The 17,706-nt window shown below is 45.6% G+C and overlaps 1 protein-coding gene across 2 annotated transcripts in view; it reads left to right on the top strand.

Annotated features, from left to right (window-relative positions):
* The window catches only part of LOC144690164 (inactive phospholipase D5-like), a 116,630-nt gene extending 103,956 nt beyond the window's left edge, over window positions 1–12,674 (top strand). The window contains exon 11 of one of the 2 annotated variants that reach the window (XR_013578780.1): window positions 12,079–12,276. Coding sequence is in view for 1 of the 2 variants with exons in the window: in XM_078557617.1 (XP_078413743.1) it covers window positions 12,079–12,299 (221 nt within the window). In the remaining variant the exon portion in view is untranslated. Of the gene's footprint in view, window positions 1–12,078 lie in introns of both variants that reach the window. The other variant, XM_078557617.1, reaches the window with a different exon arrangement.
* The last annotated feature ends 5,032 nt before the right edge of the window (window positions 12,675–17,706 follow it).

Raw genomic sequence — 17,706 nt, 5'->3', positions numbered from 1 at the left:
CTGCCCACCCCCAATAACCTTTCACCCCCTTGTTAATCAAGAATCTATCTAGCTCTGCCTTAAAAACATTCAAAGACACTGCTTACACCGCCTTTTGAGGAAGAGAGTTCCAAAGACTCACTACTCTCTGAGAGAAAAAAATTCTCCTCATCTCACTCTTAAATTAGCAACCGCTTATTTTTAAACAGTGCCGCCTAGTTCTAGATTCTCCCACAAGAGGAAATCTCCTCCCCACATCTGCCCTGTCAAGACCCCTCAGGATCTTAAAGGTTTCAACTAAGTTGTCTCTTACTCTTCTAAGTTCCAGTGGATACAAACCTAACCTGTCCAGCCTTTCCTCAGAAGACAACCCGTCCATTCCTGGTATTAGTCTAGTAACCATTCTCTAAACTACTTCTAATTGTCCAAAAATAAGTTTTTTAATTAAATAACTTTTTAAAAGGTTGACTCACTTCACAATAACATGATTCTGTTGAATTTGTCTTTTAGTGTCTTTTAATTAATATATTTACCATTTATCAGCTTTTCCCAAAACCTTGGACCTGGAGGTGATGGGGTAATTTATTGTGTTCACCATGTGGGTGGTAACCTGGCAAGGTAAATATTATTCGATCAGCTATCATCGGTATTCATTCATGTGCACTCTGAACACCACAAAGCTCTAAGGGTACTTGAGAATACATCATTCCCATTTAGACAAGAAAGAGCTTGTGTTTACATTACACATTTCATGGCCTAAGGACATCCCAAAATGCTCATTAGCCAATTAATTTTGTGAGTTATGTTGGCAAACACTGCAGACAATGTACACATAGCAAAGTCTCAATAGCGGTGAGATCATTGTCAAATTAATCTGTTTTGGTAATGTTGGTTGCAGGCTAAATATTGGCCAGATCACTGGGAGAATGACACTGCTTATCTTCAGGTAGTGGCTTGGATTTTTTTTACATCCATCTGAATAGATAGGTTTCATCTGAAAAGACGGCACCTCAAACATTGCAGCAGTACCCCACAACAGCACTTAATTATAAGCCTGGGTTACATGATCAAGCCCTCCAGAAAGGCCTGGATCCATGAACCTTCTGGTTCAGAGACAAGCCTGCTACTAACTGAACCAAACTCGCTGCTGGAGTAGAAACCAGCTGTTGGGATCACATTCACTAGGCGATGGTATATGCCCACATGACAGTCAGAAAGCTGATGGCAGTGCCTTCGCACATTTTATAATGGGCTGTGCTGCTTACCTTACTGTTCATGAGGAGTTCCTGGTGAATACTCCCTTTCATCAGAATACAGTGCTGGCCATGGGTAGGGGTGAAAGCCTGTAACCTTTCATTTCAGTACGACTATGTGTTTCCAGTAGTGAATCTGGCACTACAGTGAATGCTTATAGTCTGCACTGCCATCATGGCGGGCTTTTATATTGATGCTGAGGCACCAGGGGAGCAGCGGCCAAGCAGAACCATAAAGGGCTGAGTTTTCCCACCAGGGGTGGACAATTGTGATCGGAACTGTGCCGAGCTGAGACACGGAGGGAAGCAGTCACGCAGTGGTTTTCGTGGGCGAACCCCTTTAATTGGCCTGAAGATGGCCTCGTCGTCCAGTTAAGGATGGTGGGGGAGGCTCTGGAAGCTGGAGGCCCAATCAGAGAGAGGCCTTCCAGCTTGGGAGAAGCAGCAAGGTGTAATAAAAGGTAAGAAAGCGAGGTGACGCTTCATGATAGGGGCACCCTCTTTCCAAATTTTAAAGTCTTTAATTTAAAAATGGATTTTGCGGTAAGGCCACCACTGTTTGGGTGAGGGCAGGGGTCAGTGGAATGGTGCAGCCTTTTTTTTAATCATTCACAGGATGTGGGCTTCTCTGGCTAGGCCAGCATTTATTGCCCATCCTTAGTTGCCCTTGAGAAGGTGGTGGTGAGCTGCCTTCTTGAACTGCTGCAGCCTATGTGGTGTAGATACACCCACAGTGTTGTTAGGGAGGGAGTTCCAGCATTTTGACCCAGCGACAGTGAAGGAACGGTGATATATTTCCAAGTCAGGATGGTGAGTGACTTGGAGGGGAACTTCCAGGTGGTGATAGTCCCACCTATCTGCTGCCCTCGTCCTTCTAGATGGTAGTGGTCGTGGGTTTGGAATGAGCTGTCTAAGGAGCCTTGGTGAATTCCTGCAGTGCATCTTGTAGATGCTTCACTGCTTCTACTGTGCGTTGGTGGTGGAGGGAGAGAATGTTTGTGTATGTGGTGCCGATCAAGCGGGCTGCTGTGCCCTGGATGGTGTCAAGCTTCTTGAGTGCTGAGGGAGCTGCGCTGATCCAGGCAAATGGGGAGTATTCCATCACACTCCTGACTTGTGCCTTGCAGATAGTGGACAGGCTTTGGGGAGTCAGGAGGTGAGTTACTCGTTGCACGATTCCTAGCTTCTGACCTGCTCTTGTGGCCACAGTGTTTATATGGCTAGTCCAGTTCAGTTTCTGGTCAATGGTAACCCCCAGGATGTTGATAATGGGGCTTCAGCAATGGTAATGGCACTGAAAGTCAAGGGGTGATGGTTAAATTCTCTCTTGTTGGAGATGGTCATTGCCCAGCACTTGTGTGGCGCAAACGTTGCTTTCCAATTGTCAGCCCAAGTCTGGATATTTTCCAGGTCTTGCTGCATTTTGACATGGACTGCTTCAGTTTCTGAGGAGTCGCGAATGGTGCTGAACATTGTGCAATCATCAGTGAACATCCCCATTTCTGACCTTATGATGAAAGAAAGGTCATTGATGAAGCAGCTGAAGATGGCTGGGCCGAGGACACTACCCTGAGGAACTCCCGCAATGATGTCCTGGAGCTGAGTTGACTGACCTCCAACAACCACAACCATCTTCCTTTGTGCTAGATATCTCCAACCAGCGGAGAGTTTTCCCCCTGATTCCCCTTGACTCCAGTTTTGCTAGGGCTCCTTGATGCCACACGCGGTCAAATGCAGCCTTGATGTCAAGCGCCTCACCTCGGGAGTTCAGCTCATTTGTCCATGTTTGAATCAAGGCTGTAATGAGGTCAGGGGCTGAGTGGCCCTGGCGGAAGCCAAACTGGGCATCATTGAGCAGGTTATTGCTAAGCAAGTGCTGCTTGATAGCACTGTTGATGACCCCTTCCATTACTTTACTGATGATCGAGAGTAGACTGATGGGGCAGTAATTGGCCCGGTTGGACTTGTCCTGCTTTTTGTGTACAGGACATACCTGGGCAATTTTCCACATAGCCGGGTAGAGGCCAGTGTTGTAGTTGTACTGGGACAGCTTGGCTAGGGGCCTGGCAGGTTCTGGAGCACAAGTCTTCAGTACTATTGCCGGAATATTGTCTGGTCTCATACCCTTTGCAGTATCCAGTGCCTTCAGCCATGTCTTAGTATGAAATGGAGTGAATTGAATTGGCTGAAGACTGGCATCTGAATTGCTGGGGACCTCTGGAAGAGATGGATCATCCACTCGGCACTTCTGACTGAAGATTGTAGCAAATGCTTCAGCCTTATCTTTTACACTGATGTGCTGGGCTCCTCCATCATTGAGGATGGGGATATTTGTGGAGTCTGCTCCTCCAATGAGTTGTTTAATTGTCCTCCATCATTCACGACTGGATGTGGCAGGACTGCAGAGCTTAGATCTGATCCGTTGTTTGTGGAAGAGCTTAGCTCTATCGCTTGCTGCTTATGCTGTTTGGCATGCAAATAGTCCTGTGTTATAGCTTCACCAGTTTGACACTTCATTTTTAGGTATGCCTGGTGCTGCTCCTGGCATGCCCTCCTGCACTCTTCATTGAACCAGGATTGATCCCCTGGTTTGATGGTAGTGGTAGAGTGGGGGATATGCTGGTCCGTGAGGTTACAGATTGTGATCGAGTACAATTCTGCTGCTGCTCATGGCCCACAGTGCATAATGGATGCCCAGTCTTGAGTTGCTAGATCTGTTCAAAATCTATCCCATTTAACACGATGGTAGTGCCACACAACACGATGGAGGGTATCCTCAATGTGAAGGTGGGACTTTGTCCCCACAACGACTGTGTGGTGGACACTCCTACCAACACTGTCATGGGCGGATGCATCTGCGGTAGGCAGGTTGGTGAGGATGAGGTCAAGTATGTTTTTTCCTCTTGTTGGTTCCCTAACTACCTGCTGCAGGCCCAGTCTAGCAGCTATGTCCTTTAGGATTCGGCCAGCTCAGTCAGTAGTGGTGCTACTGAGCCACTCTTGGTGATGGACATTGAAGTCCCCCACCCAGAGTACATTCTGCACCCTTGCCACCCTCGGTGCTTCCTCCAAGTGATGTTCAACATGGAGGAGCACTGATTCACCAGCTGAGGGAAGGCGGTATGTGGTTATCAGCAGGAGGTTTCCTTGCCCATGTTTGACCTGGTGCCATGAATCTTCATGGGGTTAGGAGCTGATGTTGAGGACTCCCAGGGCACCTCCCTCCCGACTGTATGCCACTGTGTCGCCACCTCTGCTGGGCCTGTCCTGCCGGTGGGACAGGAGATACCCAGGGATGGTGATGGTGGAGTCTGGGACATTATCTGTAAGGTATGATTCCGTGAGGATGACTATGTCAGGCTGTTGCTTGACTAGTCTGTGAGACAGCTCTCCCAACCTTGGCACTAGCCCCGAGATGTTAGTAAGGAGGACTTGCAGGGTCAACAGGGCTGAGTTTACCATTGTTATTTCTGGTGCCTAGGTCAATGCCAGGTGGTCCATCCAGTTTCATTTGTTTTTGTGACTTTATAGCGGTTTGATACAACTGAGTGGCCTTGCTGGGTCATTTAGGAGTCAATCACATTGCTGTGGGTCTGGAGTCACATGTAGGCCAGACCAGGTAAAGGTGACAGATTTCCTTCCCTAAAGGGCATTAGTGGTTTTTACAGCAACAGACAATGGTTTCATAGTAATTATTAGACTTTTTGGCTGGGATTTTCTGGCCCCGTTGCGGGCTGGACCTGCCATAGGCGAGGCGGCCCCCCAGGCAGAAGTCCATTGACTTGTAGCAGGATCAGAAGATCCCGGCAGCAGGCAGGTGTGGAAAACCCTGCCCTTAATTCCATATTTTTATTGGATTCAGATTCCACCATCTACCATGGTGGGATTTGAACCGGGGTCTCCAAAGCATTACCCTGGGTATCTGGATTACCAGTCTAGGAACAATACAACTACGCCATCACCTCCCCAGCCTGCAGCTGCTTCTATAACCAGGCAGGTAGGGGAGAGCCTCTAGAGCCGCCTAGAATGCTGGTACCCCACCCTGCCACCAGAAAGCTGCCCCCAGACAGCTAAACTGCACCCCCCCTCCCCCTCCCCCTCCCCACCCCCACCCCACCAACTGTCTGCAGGAACCTGGTGACCAACTGGAAAATCTGTCGGCCTCCTTTGATTGACCTCCGTTTGGCTCGTAACTGAGTCAGATTGGCTACCTGGCATGTGCTAGTGGGTGGCCCTGCCGGCCTTGATTCTGCCTCCACGAAATGGCCCGGAGATGGGATGGAGGCAGGAAACCGGCACACAGGCCAGCAGGGCTATTTTTAGCTCCTACTGCCTTCTGTGGGACCAGAAATCCAGCCCCTATTTTCCCAGCACCATCCACCCGGTTCCATTTGACCAGTTTGATTGCTTGGCCTGTAGGAAGGAAGCCTAAACTTTCCGCTGCCTCCGACCCTGGCAATAGGAGCTCGAAGAAACCAAACTGCTGAGCTGGGAATAGTAAAAGAAAAGCAGACCCTTGAAATGGTTAAGAGCAGTTGGGAACCAAAATGTTCATAGCTGGAGTGCTTAAGCAATGGGAAGACCAGATGTAAAAGGAATGATATCTAAAGGCTTTTTCCTGATTGCAATTTTGTTTTGAGATAGTGAAGTGCACCATGTATGTTCCGAGTAGCTTGGCCTTTTCAGATTGACACAAATTTCGCATTTGCTAAAAGGCGGCCAATGTTTTGCAATGTAGGGGCATCGCTTCCCCGCAACACGTAGGTATGTTGGACTGGCGCCAGTGCAAAACTCTTTAAGTATATGTTTTCATTTCTGTCAAGTTAAAGATTGTTTCTTGAAATAGACGAGGCAAATTTGTTCTGCCAGAGGTTAATTTAAGTGATAGATGGATATCGGCTGCCTATTTCATATTACTCATTCGCATTAGCTACATTGAAACGGGCAAAAAGCATTCTCACCTCCAAGAAACGTGAACTGCTTGATAAAATATTGTAGCAGGGAAGAGGTTGGAAGCCCTCAATCATCATCAAATGTAGGATTATGTCTAATATTTCAGACACTCATTTACATTTTTAATCTGCATTGTGATTTATTTTCCTCTCCCAAACTATTCCCATTTCATCAAGGTAATTAAAGTGAAGGAAATCTCTGGAACCTTCTTTTGGGCCAGCTTTCATCTGGTTATGAATAAATTTTTGACAATGCCTCTTTCCTTTTTCAAATTTTACACTTCCTTAGCTTAATGTTTTTCTGAAGGGTTTGAAGTACCATTTTGTAAAAGGTGGCAAAAAATCATTTTTAAAAATGGAGAGGGAGAGATTTCAATGTTTAAGCTTTTATGAATTGGAGGCTCTTTTTGCTTCAGTTGGTATTTGCAAGAATAATTCTCAGTACATTCTGCATAGTGCACAGTAGGATCAGAACGCAAAATATATTTTTTTATTGTTCATTCACAGGATGTGGGTGTCACTGGCAAAGTCAGCATTTAGTACGCACCCCTATACAACTGTGAGATTTGCTAGGCTATTGCATAAAGGGTCAACAACATGGCCGTGGGTCTGGAGGCCAAATATGGTGAGGATGGCAGATTTCCTCCACTGAAGGACATTAGTGAACCAGATGGCTTTATAGACAATATGGTAGTTTTATGGTTGCCATCATTGATGCTACCTTTTTTTTCCCCTTTTTATTTCCATTTTATTTAATTAATTGAGTTTATATTTCCCAGCTAGTGTGCTGGGATTTGAACTGTGTATTTGGATCATTAGTCCAGGCCTCTAGATTACTAGACCAATAGCATAACCGCTATGTTAACTTATTTTTTGTTTCTTTATTGGGATGTCGGCCTCACTGGCAAAGCTGGCATTTGTTGCCCATCCTTAATTGCCCTTGAACTGGTGGCTTGCTAGGCCGTTTCAGAGGCTGAGTCAACCACGTTGCTGTGGGTCTGACGACACCTGTAGGCCAGACCAGGTAAGGATGGCAGATTCCTGGCCCTAAAGGGCAATAATGAACCAGATGGGTTTTTATGGCAACCAATTCATGGTCACCATCACTGAGACTAACTTTATAATTCTAGATCTTATTAATTGAATTTCAGTTCCACCAGCTGCCATGGTGGGATTTGAACCCATGGGCCCTGGGCATTAGCCTGGGCCCTTGGATTACTGCTCCAGTGGCATCAGCACTACACCATCATCTCCCCCTAAATACAACTTTTATAGAGGTTGGCACTTTCTTGATCCCACCATAGTTCTGACCCATTAGTTTAATCAACTAACCAGTTTCACTTTCATTTCCATTCTGCATATTTCCAAGTACAAAACTGCTTTCCTTTCTGCAGAATCCCAACAAGCTGAACTGACTCCCACTCATTCCCAATGTATAGAACTTACCACATTTAGCTCTAAGCACACCCCTCTCGTTGTGCAGAATTACAGTGAACCACACCGCTTCATATTTGCTTCCAGTATACAAACTTCCTAATAAAATATGCGTGAAATGTGACTATCAAGTTGAGAATCCACACCTGCCCTTGCTGGAGTACTGGGGTCATGGTGGGGTCAGCTCATTAATTATGTCTCTGGCAGATGCCCGTGTCAGTATTCCTGCTTTGCGGAGGCAGGATATATGGTACTGGATGGTACTCAGGGAGGGAATTCTACTGGGTCCTCATCACCCAAACATGTTAGGCCCCAGATAATGAAATTTATACTAGTGCGTAAAACATGCCCTTACAACATTTCTGGAGTTTTTCAGCTCATGCTCTTGGCCTGGAGATCCTAATGGACCCCACATCAGCCAGTAGAGTGACCGGTTCTTCTTGAAGAAGAGTCAGGAAATTCTGCTGTAGAAAACTCTTCCATCCAGCTCCCATAGACAATGAAAGGACAGATAGAAATTCCGTCCACCACCATCGGAAGCTGCCTGCAGTAAGCCACCTGGGCGGAGATCTTCCATTTTCAAGTCCCGCGTGAATTTGCTACCATTATGCCTATCTCCTGGCCAACCTCAGCTGGGAGTGCATTTTGAGCGCTAATGGAATTTGGAACCCTAGTCCTATGAAATTCCCCTGTATTAAGTTGGGCTGAGCTTCACCCCCAGTCTTCAACCTATTAATCCAGTCCAAAGACAAGTTACAAGGATAGATTGGACAAGATGGGTCTGTTCTTCTTGGAGAAGAGAAGGTTGAGGGGAGATCTGATAGAAATGCTTAAAATCATGAGGGGCATAGACAAAGGAGATAGGGCAAAACTGTTCCTATTGGCATAAGGATCCAGAACCAGAGGCCACCAATTTAAGATGATTGGCAAAAGAAGCAGAGGTGATATGAGGAATAACTTTTTTTTTTATGCAGTGAATAGTTGGGATCTGGAATGCATTGCCTGAGAACGTGGTGGAGGCAGATTCAATCGAGGCTTTCAAAAGAGAATTGGATAATTATCTGAAGAGGAAAGATTTGCAGGTCTACAGGGAAAAGGGGGATGAGTGGGACTAAGTGCATTGTTCTTGCAGAGTGCTGGCATGGTCATGATGGGCTGAATGGCCTCCTTTTGTGCTATAACCATTCTATGATTATATAAGAAAGAAATACATGGGACTAGTGCAGTACCTTGCCTCTGAAATGTCTCAAAATGGTTTTCACATTGATTTACTTTTCGAGTTTAGTCATATCAGTAAACAGTATTGCTGTTGTTTAGACAGAGGTGTTAATATGAACTGAGGGTTTCTCTTCCTCTTGAGGGGACCTGCTAATCCATGTAACCCTGGGCCTCTCCCTATCTGCTGGGACTCAACCCTTTCACCTTGCCTCTTGCTGCAAGACTCATTGATGCTGGCGCATATTTTGTGCAGAATATTGATTTAATCTCACTTAGGTTAGATTAATTTTTGTCCAAGTGCAGTCAGCGAAGGAAGAAGTGGTTTTTAAAACCACCTGAAAATTTCCAATTTAGATGCAGTATTGACAGAATTCTCGATCCAAATTTGCAGTTGAAAGCAAGCCCTTGGTGGGGGTTCAGTTGTACCAATGACATTGATGAAAAAACAATCTTGATTGCTTTTTGATATTTGGAGAGAATTGTCCTCCCTCCAGCCTTCCAATGGATGAAAAGATTCAAAGCAAATAGCACACTATTTGTGCTATACCTTGTGCGGATGACATCAAAGGATTGCTTTGTTTTCTCTGCAGTGAAATCAGTTTACGAAACGTGAACTGCATTTAATCAGATATGAGATTCTCAGAGTGCAGTACCTGTAGTCAGTTATCTATCATTGAAGATTCATGACACTTGGAGTCAAAGTCTGATGACTAGACTAATAAGAACATAAAAATAGGAGTAGGCATAGGACACTATACTTAAACAAACTTGCCTTCTATTTAGGGGCACCTGAACGTGGAGGCAGCTGGTGGAATTTGAATTCAATTAATAAATCTGGAATATAAAACTACTCTCAGTAATGGTGGCCATGAATCCATCATTGATTGTTGTAAAAACCCGTCTGGTTCACTAATGTCCTTTAGAGAAGGAAATCTGCCATCTGTGCTCGGTCTGGCCTACATGTGATTCCAGACCCACAGCTATGTGGTTGACTCTTAGTTGCCCTCTGAAATGACCTAGCAAGTCACTCAGTTCAAGGGCAATTAGGGATGAGCAACAAATGCTGGCCTTGCCAGCGATGCCCACACCCCATGAAAGAATGGAAAGAAAAAATCCTTTGAAATAAAAAGCAAGGTATAGCAGGTGCAGGAAATCTGAAATAAAAACAGAAGATGGTGTAAATGCTCAGCATGTCTGGCAGTATCAGCCGAGAGAGAAACAAGAGTTGATGGGCTGGGTTTTATGGCCCACCAGTATGTTTTAAGGCAGGGGGGCTCATAAAATGCAGCGCGTGGCCTGGCCGCCATTTTGATGGAGGCATTGGGTGGCCTGCTCACCCTTGGGCCTATTGAGGCCTCCGGGGGGGGGGGGGGGGGGGGTGGGGATGGGAGGGGGTGCAAGGCTAAGTGCGTCGTCTGGCAGGTTTTAGTCGGCAAGCTGATGTCGGGCAAGAAAAGGGTGAACCTCCTTTCGGGAAATCCCGTGTGCCTATGGGAGGTATCCCCTGGTGCCCCCCTAAGTTATACCTCACTTAACCCACCCCACCTCTGCACCCTCCTCGCTGGAACCTGCCAGCCAGCCCCCAACAATGCCCCAGACTGAAGTCCGGCTCCATAACCACCTGTCCTTGGGGACTGCCTGTCATTCCAGCAATGGCCACCCCTCGAACCTGGTGCTGTTGGGACTACAGAGCTGCCAGCCAATCAGAGTGGCTGGAAGCTCTCTAAGGTGGGACCTCCTCTCCAGATGGGGGTGGAAGTCCTACCCTGGGCCAATTAACGCCTCTCCAATCATAAAATGGCTGCCGGGCAGCTTGCTTTTTCGTTGGCGGGCTCCCGCCAATAAAGCAATAAAGGCAAACATACCATTTGCCTTCCTCATTGCTTGCTGTCCCTGCATGTTAATTATTATGTTTTACATACAAGGACACCCAAATCCCTCTGAACACCAACATTTAATGGTTTCTCACCATTTAAAACATTTTTATTTGTTCTCACTACCAAAGTGAATAACCTCACAGTTCCCCACATTAAACTCCATGTGCTGCCATCTTGCCCACAGACCTGACCTATCCATACCCCTATGCAAGCCCTTAGTATTCTCCTCGCAACTTCCTTGCTCACCTAGTTTTGTATTGTCAGCAAACTTGGATACATTACACTTGGTCCCTTCATCTAGGTCATTAATATAGATTGTAAATAACTGAGGCCCCAGACTGATCTTTGCAGTACCTCAATAGCAATGGTCTGCCAAACCAAGAAAAGGCCCGTTTATTCTGACTTTCTGTTTTCTGTCCTTTTACCAATCCTCTGTCTATTCTAACATATTACCATCAACTGCATTAGCCCTTATATTGTGCAACAATCTTTCTTATGGCATCTTAACATATGCCTTTTGAAATCCAAATAAACGACATACATTAGTTCCTCTTAATCTACCTTGCTAGTTATATTCTCAAAAAGCTTTAGTAGATTTGTTAAACCTGATTTTCCTTTCAGAAAACAGTATTGGCTCTGCCTAACCAAATTATGGTTTTCTAAGTGGCTGGTTACCTCTCACTTCAGGATTGATTCCAGCATTTTCCCAAAGACTGACAACAGGGTAATTGGCCTATAGTTTCCTGTTTTCTCTCTCCCTCCTTTCCCGAGTAGTGGTGTTATATTTGTTAACCTCCAATCCACTGGGATCATTCCAGACATAGACAATTTTGGAAAATCACACAGTGTCTTTGTGCCTTTGTAGCTTCTTGTTCCCATCCAAGCAATTCACTGTGTCTGCTAAGTCTTGAAGTTTGCTTGCTAACTTGGTCCATCACCTTGGAGACCATTGTCCAGATACTCCTCGTGGAAAAGTAGACTAAGTCAGTCCTCGTGTCAGTTAAATATTGTTATTTTTACAAGTTCTTTCAGTTTGGCAGCTGCTGTGCTCCTTTCCCTGATTGAACCCTTTGCCACTGAAGATCAACTTTACTATGCTTCAAAATTTCATTGGCTGTAAATGCTTTGAGATGTCCTATGGTAGTGAAAAATGCCAAACAAAAATGTAGCTCCTTTTCCTTTCTGATCAGTGTAAAAGTCGCTTTAGTCGCAAGTTGTTACATTCTTTTATTGCAAAAACTCACCATAAATGAAGCCCGGGTCACACCTCACTGCCTCACCCTCTTTGCAGCTTTAAGCTTGGCCCAGGTTATCGGATTGGTGAATGGAGTGACTAATTGAGACTTCTTTTGTGCTACTTTTCAGGTACCTCTGACTGGGTTGGGGACGACTTTGTGGATAACACGGGTGTGAGCCTGGTCGTTGAGCACAAACAGAGCAGGAGTGGGATGAGCAAAGCCACCATTCTCGAGGAGCTAAAGGCGGTGTTTAATAGAGACTGGAACTCCAAATATGCCCGAAACTTAGAAATAAACACTTTTCCAGAATGCTTGAAACTTCAAACATATCAGCCCAAACCATCTTAATTTTATCTGGGTGTAACATTAAAATTTCTTTGAGATGATGGGGGGAGAGAGATTTACCCTGATGAAAAGTACTGGAAGTTTTCACTTTAGATTTGGGTTAAGGATAAGCATCTTGTCTGACCCATTTATAAAAAAAATAGCCAAAGTATTCAAATGATAATATAAAACGAGCAATCTTTCAATGGTCTTATGGGGCCAAGTATACTCTCCACCCTTGAACCAAGGTAGATTAGGTAACTCAATAGTTGTCACAGTGGAGTCACTGCACTATACTGTAACCACAGAAGCAGCTACAAAACTCCATGTGTAATGGAACAGTCAAAATTAAATGAGTTTAGTCTCACTGATCAATGTTAACAAAAGCTTAACATGCTGATAGCGGATTCCTTTGTCCATTGCTATAACCCAGGCATTTGTTTAAATGGATTGAAGTCTGTTTTACTAACATTACACAGCACCATTTCAACCCCTATGAAGCCACAGTGAAGCTACCTGTCCCCAATTTTGAAATGATAATTCAAGAACAGCTTCCCTCTATATACTTTTCTCCTGTTTTCTCTGCTGTCCATGGGGGTGGATTGGCGACTGACCTCCTATTTTGTGCTGGCTGCTAAATGCAATTACACTCCAGTTACCATCTGTTACACAGTTATTATTCCAATTTTTATCTTAAGTAGATTAGCCCCCAATAAATAGAAGCTGAATAAAATAACACTCTGCTTTCAGTACAGATTATCGATCCATTTTCGAAGTTTAGAGCACATGGCAACCGATAACCCGGCATCAAAGTAACTTAGACTGTCAATAACATTGTCAGCTGTGGCTTAGTTGGTAGTGCTCTTGCCTCTGAGCCTCTGGGTTCAAGTCCCGCCCCAGGGCTTGAGCACAAAACTCATAATTGGAGATGCCATCTTGGATGAGATGTTAAACTGAGGCCTACTCAAGTAGATGTAGAAAGATCCCATGCTACTATTTCAAAGAAGAGCAGGGTTATCCCCACTGTCCTGGCTAATATTTATCCCTCAGTCAACTTCACAAAACTAGATTATCTAGTCATTATCACGTTGCTTCTTGTAGGAGTTTACTGTTTGCAAATTGGCTACCACGTTTCCTACATTGCAGCAGTGTCTGCACCTCAAAAAGCACTTCATTGGTTACGAAGCACTCGCAGACATCTGGTGGTCGTGAAAAGCGCGATATAAATGCAAGTCGGTCTATCTGTCTGTTTGTTTCGCACAGAATGTTGGGAGGCCAGCCAATTTAAATCTCTTTGAACCAATTAATGCACATAGTTGGTGCAAGAGAAATGGGGCTTTTCTCTGCATCTAGTACCACTTTTAACACGACTTGGGGGCACCAACAGATGCCTTCATTTACACTCTAAGGTCCTCAAAAGATCTGGGGCAGAATTCTCCGGTCGGCGAGCGGGGGCGGGGCCTGCTCTCCGATGTGTAAAATGACGCGTGGTGACGTTGGGCGGGAGTCCCGATGTCACCGCGCGTCATTTAGATTTTCAGTTCGGCGGGCGCGCAGCCAAGTCAGCTGCGCGCATGCTGAACTGTCAAAAGGCCTATTACGGCCATTTAAATAGTAATTAATTCACTTAGCTGAGCTGCCCGTCCAACCTGAACGTTGGTGGGCAGGTGAAGAGCCCGGGCGACCTTCGCATTTTTCATGAAACCTCACCCACGGGTGGGATGAGGTTTCATGGAGTGTTTTATAAGTCAATAAAAATTTTTTAATTAATTCTTTCACATGTCCCAGTTCATGTGACAGTGTCACATGAGGGGACATGTTTTAAAAGTTTTTATTTCCCTTTGTTTAAATTTACACATGTCAAACCGATCTCTTTGAGGCACCTCCGTGCTTCAGGAAGATCTCTGTGCTCTTTCGCGCATGTGTGCAAACGACTCAGGGATTCCCCCCCAGCCCACACAGGGACCGGGCGAGCGTCACGCTAGGTGGGCCTTAATTGGTCCACCCACGTGAAATGGCGGCACATCCCCAATCGGGGGGGAAAATTCAGCCCCTGTTGTTCCATGTGCTTCTGGACCTCCACTCAAGGCTTTCCTGGCAGAGTGGTGTCAACAGAACTGGCATGTATTGCTGCTTCCTCTCCTTTCCTGTGCTTCAAAAGAGAAAATGCACGCTACTGGTAGATTACATTATTGCAGCATCCAAAGCCTAAGTGTAAATGGCAGTAGGCAGCCTGATCCTGCAACATGATTGAAATCAGGAGCTCACTGCATAATATTTCTTTTAATGCAGCTTATTGGTAGAGTCTTGAGACTGGTCCCTAAGCAAGCTGTTGAGTGCATAACCAATGGCCTGCAGGTGGTGGCCGGGATTTTTCGGCCCCGCCTGCCACTGGCATTTTCCAGTCCCGCCGAAATTCAATGGACTTTTGGCTGACCTGCCACATCCCTCGTGACAGGTCCCACCATGGTGGGGCCGGAAACCCCAGCCAGTCTGTGACCAAAGCAAGGAGCCCAGGTCTCATCCTAAAATTCATCCCCAAGCCCCATTCGAATACTTTGTGTGAGTTGATGGCAGGTTTCATGCATTCACAGACCAATTCTAAGGGATCAATTTTGGGCCACCCTCGCCCCATTGGCTTTAACCTGAAGACGCCTGCCAGGGATGTTGGGGGGGTGGGTCGGGGGGATCGGGAAAGACATGGGGGTGGAATATAAAAATGTAATTACAACTTGGGCAGGATTTTAGGGCCTTGCCGATTAGGCTCATTAAGAGCCTTGTTAAGGGAGGCCGGCTGAGGGTTTTCCTGACATGACAGGGGGCAGTTCATTTGCCTGGCGATGGGCCCTCAGCAGCAGGCTGGGGCGGGGGCAGTGCACCAGGCAGGCCTACGTGGCCCAACCCATCCCCTCCTCCCCAGAGTTGATTTTTTTTAAAAAAGTTAGGTTAAAGGGCACCTTCATGTTGAAGTGCCTACTGAGTTACTTACCCTTTACTACAGCCTGCTGCTTCTCTCGAGCTGGAAGGCCTCTGGTTCATCTTCCAGCTTCAAGAGCTCACCTACCGCCCTTAATTGGGCAGGGAACTTATCTCAATGTCAATTAAGGGTCATCCTGGTCAAAATTCCACTAAATGACTGCTCCTGCAAGCTCCCCCCTCCCCCCCCCCCCCCACCCCACTACGTTGGAGGGGAAGGGTGGTGGTGCAGGCAGGTTTGGGACCCATGAACAGTCCCAGCTCCTGTTTACCTGAATGAAAAAAATTCAGCCCCTTGTCACTGCAATTAACTGATGATCCCCAATATGAAAAACAGAAATGAAACATCCATTTCAGTGGCATTCAGGAGTTCAGTCCAGCTCCTCCTGGCTCCCAATCAAGCGGTAGAAAAAGTGTTGTTCTTACCATTTTCGTGGCGGCCACTTGCTAGGCCACATCCACAGCAGGGAAACCTGAGCAAAGCAGTCCAATTTCCCAGATAGCCACCAGCAATGCCTGGAATATCACCCGACACAAAATGGGATCTTCTGTATTTCAGGTGACCTTGGGTACAATGGCATAGCTCCACTGCCCCTCCCACCCCCCCCCCCCCCCCCCCCCACCCCCAAAAAAGTGTTATGTCGTGTCCCTGTTTTCCACCAAGAAAATGGGGGCAAGACTAACTGATTTCTAATTCAGTGAGTAGAGTTGCCATCCTCCAGGATTGCCCTGGAGTGTTCTAGAATTGAAGGTTAGCCTCCTAAATACCGATGAGGGCAACCCAGGAGGACAATCACTTTACAGAAAATTACATTTTTTTCATGTTCTCTGAATACTTTTCCTTAGTTTTAGAAATGTTGAAAATGGGACTTAAGTTACGTGGAAAGATTAGCAAAGCGGGGCTTCTCCTCCTTTAAGCAGAAACAATGAAGGGGAAATTTTAATATAGTTCGAAGTTGTGAGAGACTTTGATGGAATGTATAAAGTGAGGCTGCTTCTACTGGTGGTAGATCAGTAACCAAAGGACATGTTTGAAATAATTGGCAAAAGAACCAAAGAGGAGGTAAGGAGAACGTTTTAATGCAGCAAGTAGTTACAGTCTGGAATTGCCTGGAAAGGTGGTGGAAACAGATTCAACAGTAACTATCGAAAATCAATGAATACATGAAAAGGAAGGGCACTGGGGAAAGAACATTGATGGGACTAAAAGGAGGCTTTTTTCAAGGAACTGGCATAGGCACGATGGACCCAATTGTGTCCTTCACTGCTGTATGATCCTATGTACTGGCCTGAGACTAGTGGCTGCTGAGAGTAATACAGAGTAACTAGATCGGAGGAATGTTGCTCTCTCCTCTATGGTCAGTCCAAGCAGACTTCTGCACATGACAAACTTTGCTGACCAACACCTGCACCATTAAATTGTGGCAAAGTGTACCCAATGTGAGCCTAACTCTTAGGGTAGTCCTAGGCCCTTGGCTAAGTGCTCTTGAGCGAATTGCAGCATACAGTCTAGTTGATGCAAAGCTGAAACTACTTAAGTTCCAATTGTCCCAATGTGTGCCCTGGCCTGGAGCTTAGCCCATCAGGAACACATGCTGGAACATCATGATGAGAGTGCTTATGAATTCCCAATGAGTGCACCCAGCGGACAGGCTGGTTTCACATGAATCAAACTCCTTCCTGCCCTGGCCAATATTTATCACCCAACCTAAGTCACAAAGAAAAATCAAATTATCCGTCCATTGTCACATTGCCTTACCTTGAACTGAGCTGCAGGAGCCAAATTAATACAAGTTCCTCCAACACCAATGCTGCTGCTGTTGTAATAAAACAATAGGTTCAGATGGGAGATGTAGGAATGTTAAAATATGTTGAGGAGATTATGCAGTTCCTGGTTTATTTTTTTGCTTTCAGCCTTGCTGTTTGAAAGCATTGCCTGACACCCTGGCTTAATAAACTGTGTTACTCCAGGAGCACATAATTTACACTGAAATTATAATGCAAATCCACAGGGGCGGACACTGAGACCTGCATAGTATATATCTGAAGTGATAGCTTTTCATAGAGTAGAACCATAGAATAAGATATCACATTAGGAGGAGGACATTCCATCTACCACTGGCTTTTTCAAAGAGTAATCTGGTTACATTCATTTCCCCGCTGTTTCCCCATAACCCTGCAGCTTTTTTCCCCTTTAAATATTTTACCAGGCATTAGAATGGAAAATAGTAGAAATGCACAGTAGATTATTTAGGATCAGAGTGTTGCGATAAATGTCCTACCAGAATTATTAACGTTCCTTTTTCTTTCAGACACTGACATCCTGTGCTTTTTCAGGCACTTGGTTTCAATTTCAGAATCATAGCATTTGAGGTTTTCCTTTTTTATTAAGCAGCTTTTGTTGGAAAATTGTCAAAATAAGAAGGCAGCCTGGATACAATGTTTACATACAGCA

Source organism: Cetorhinus maximus, chromosome 14, assembly GCF_964194155.1.
Source record: "Cetorhinus maximus chromosome 14, sCetMax3.hap1.1, whole genome shotgun sequence".
Classification (NCBI taxonomy): domain Eukaryota; kingdom Metazoa; phylum Chordata; class Chondrichthyes; order Lamniformes; family Cetorhinidae; genus Cetorhinus; species Cetorhinus maximus.
Note: the sequence above shows the minus strand (reverse complement) of the source record. Positions and strands in the feature narration are given on the sequence as shown.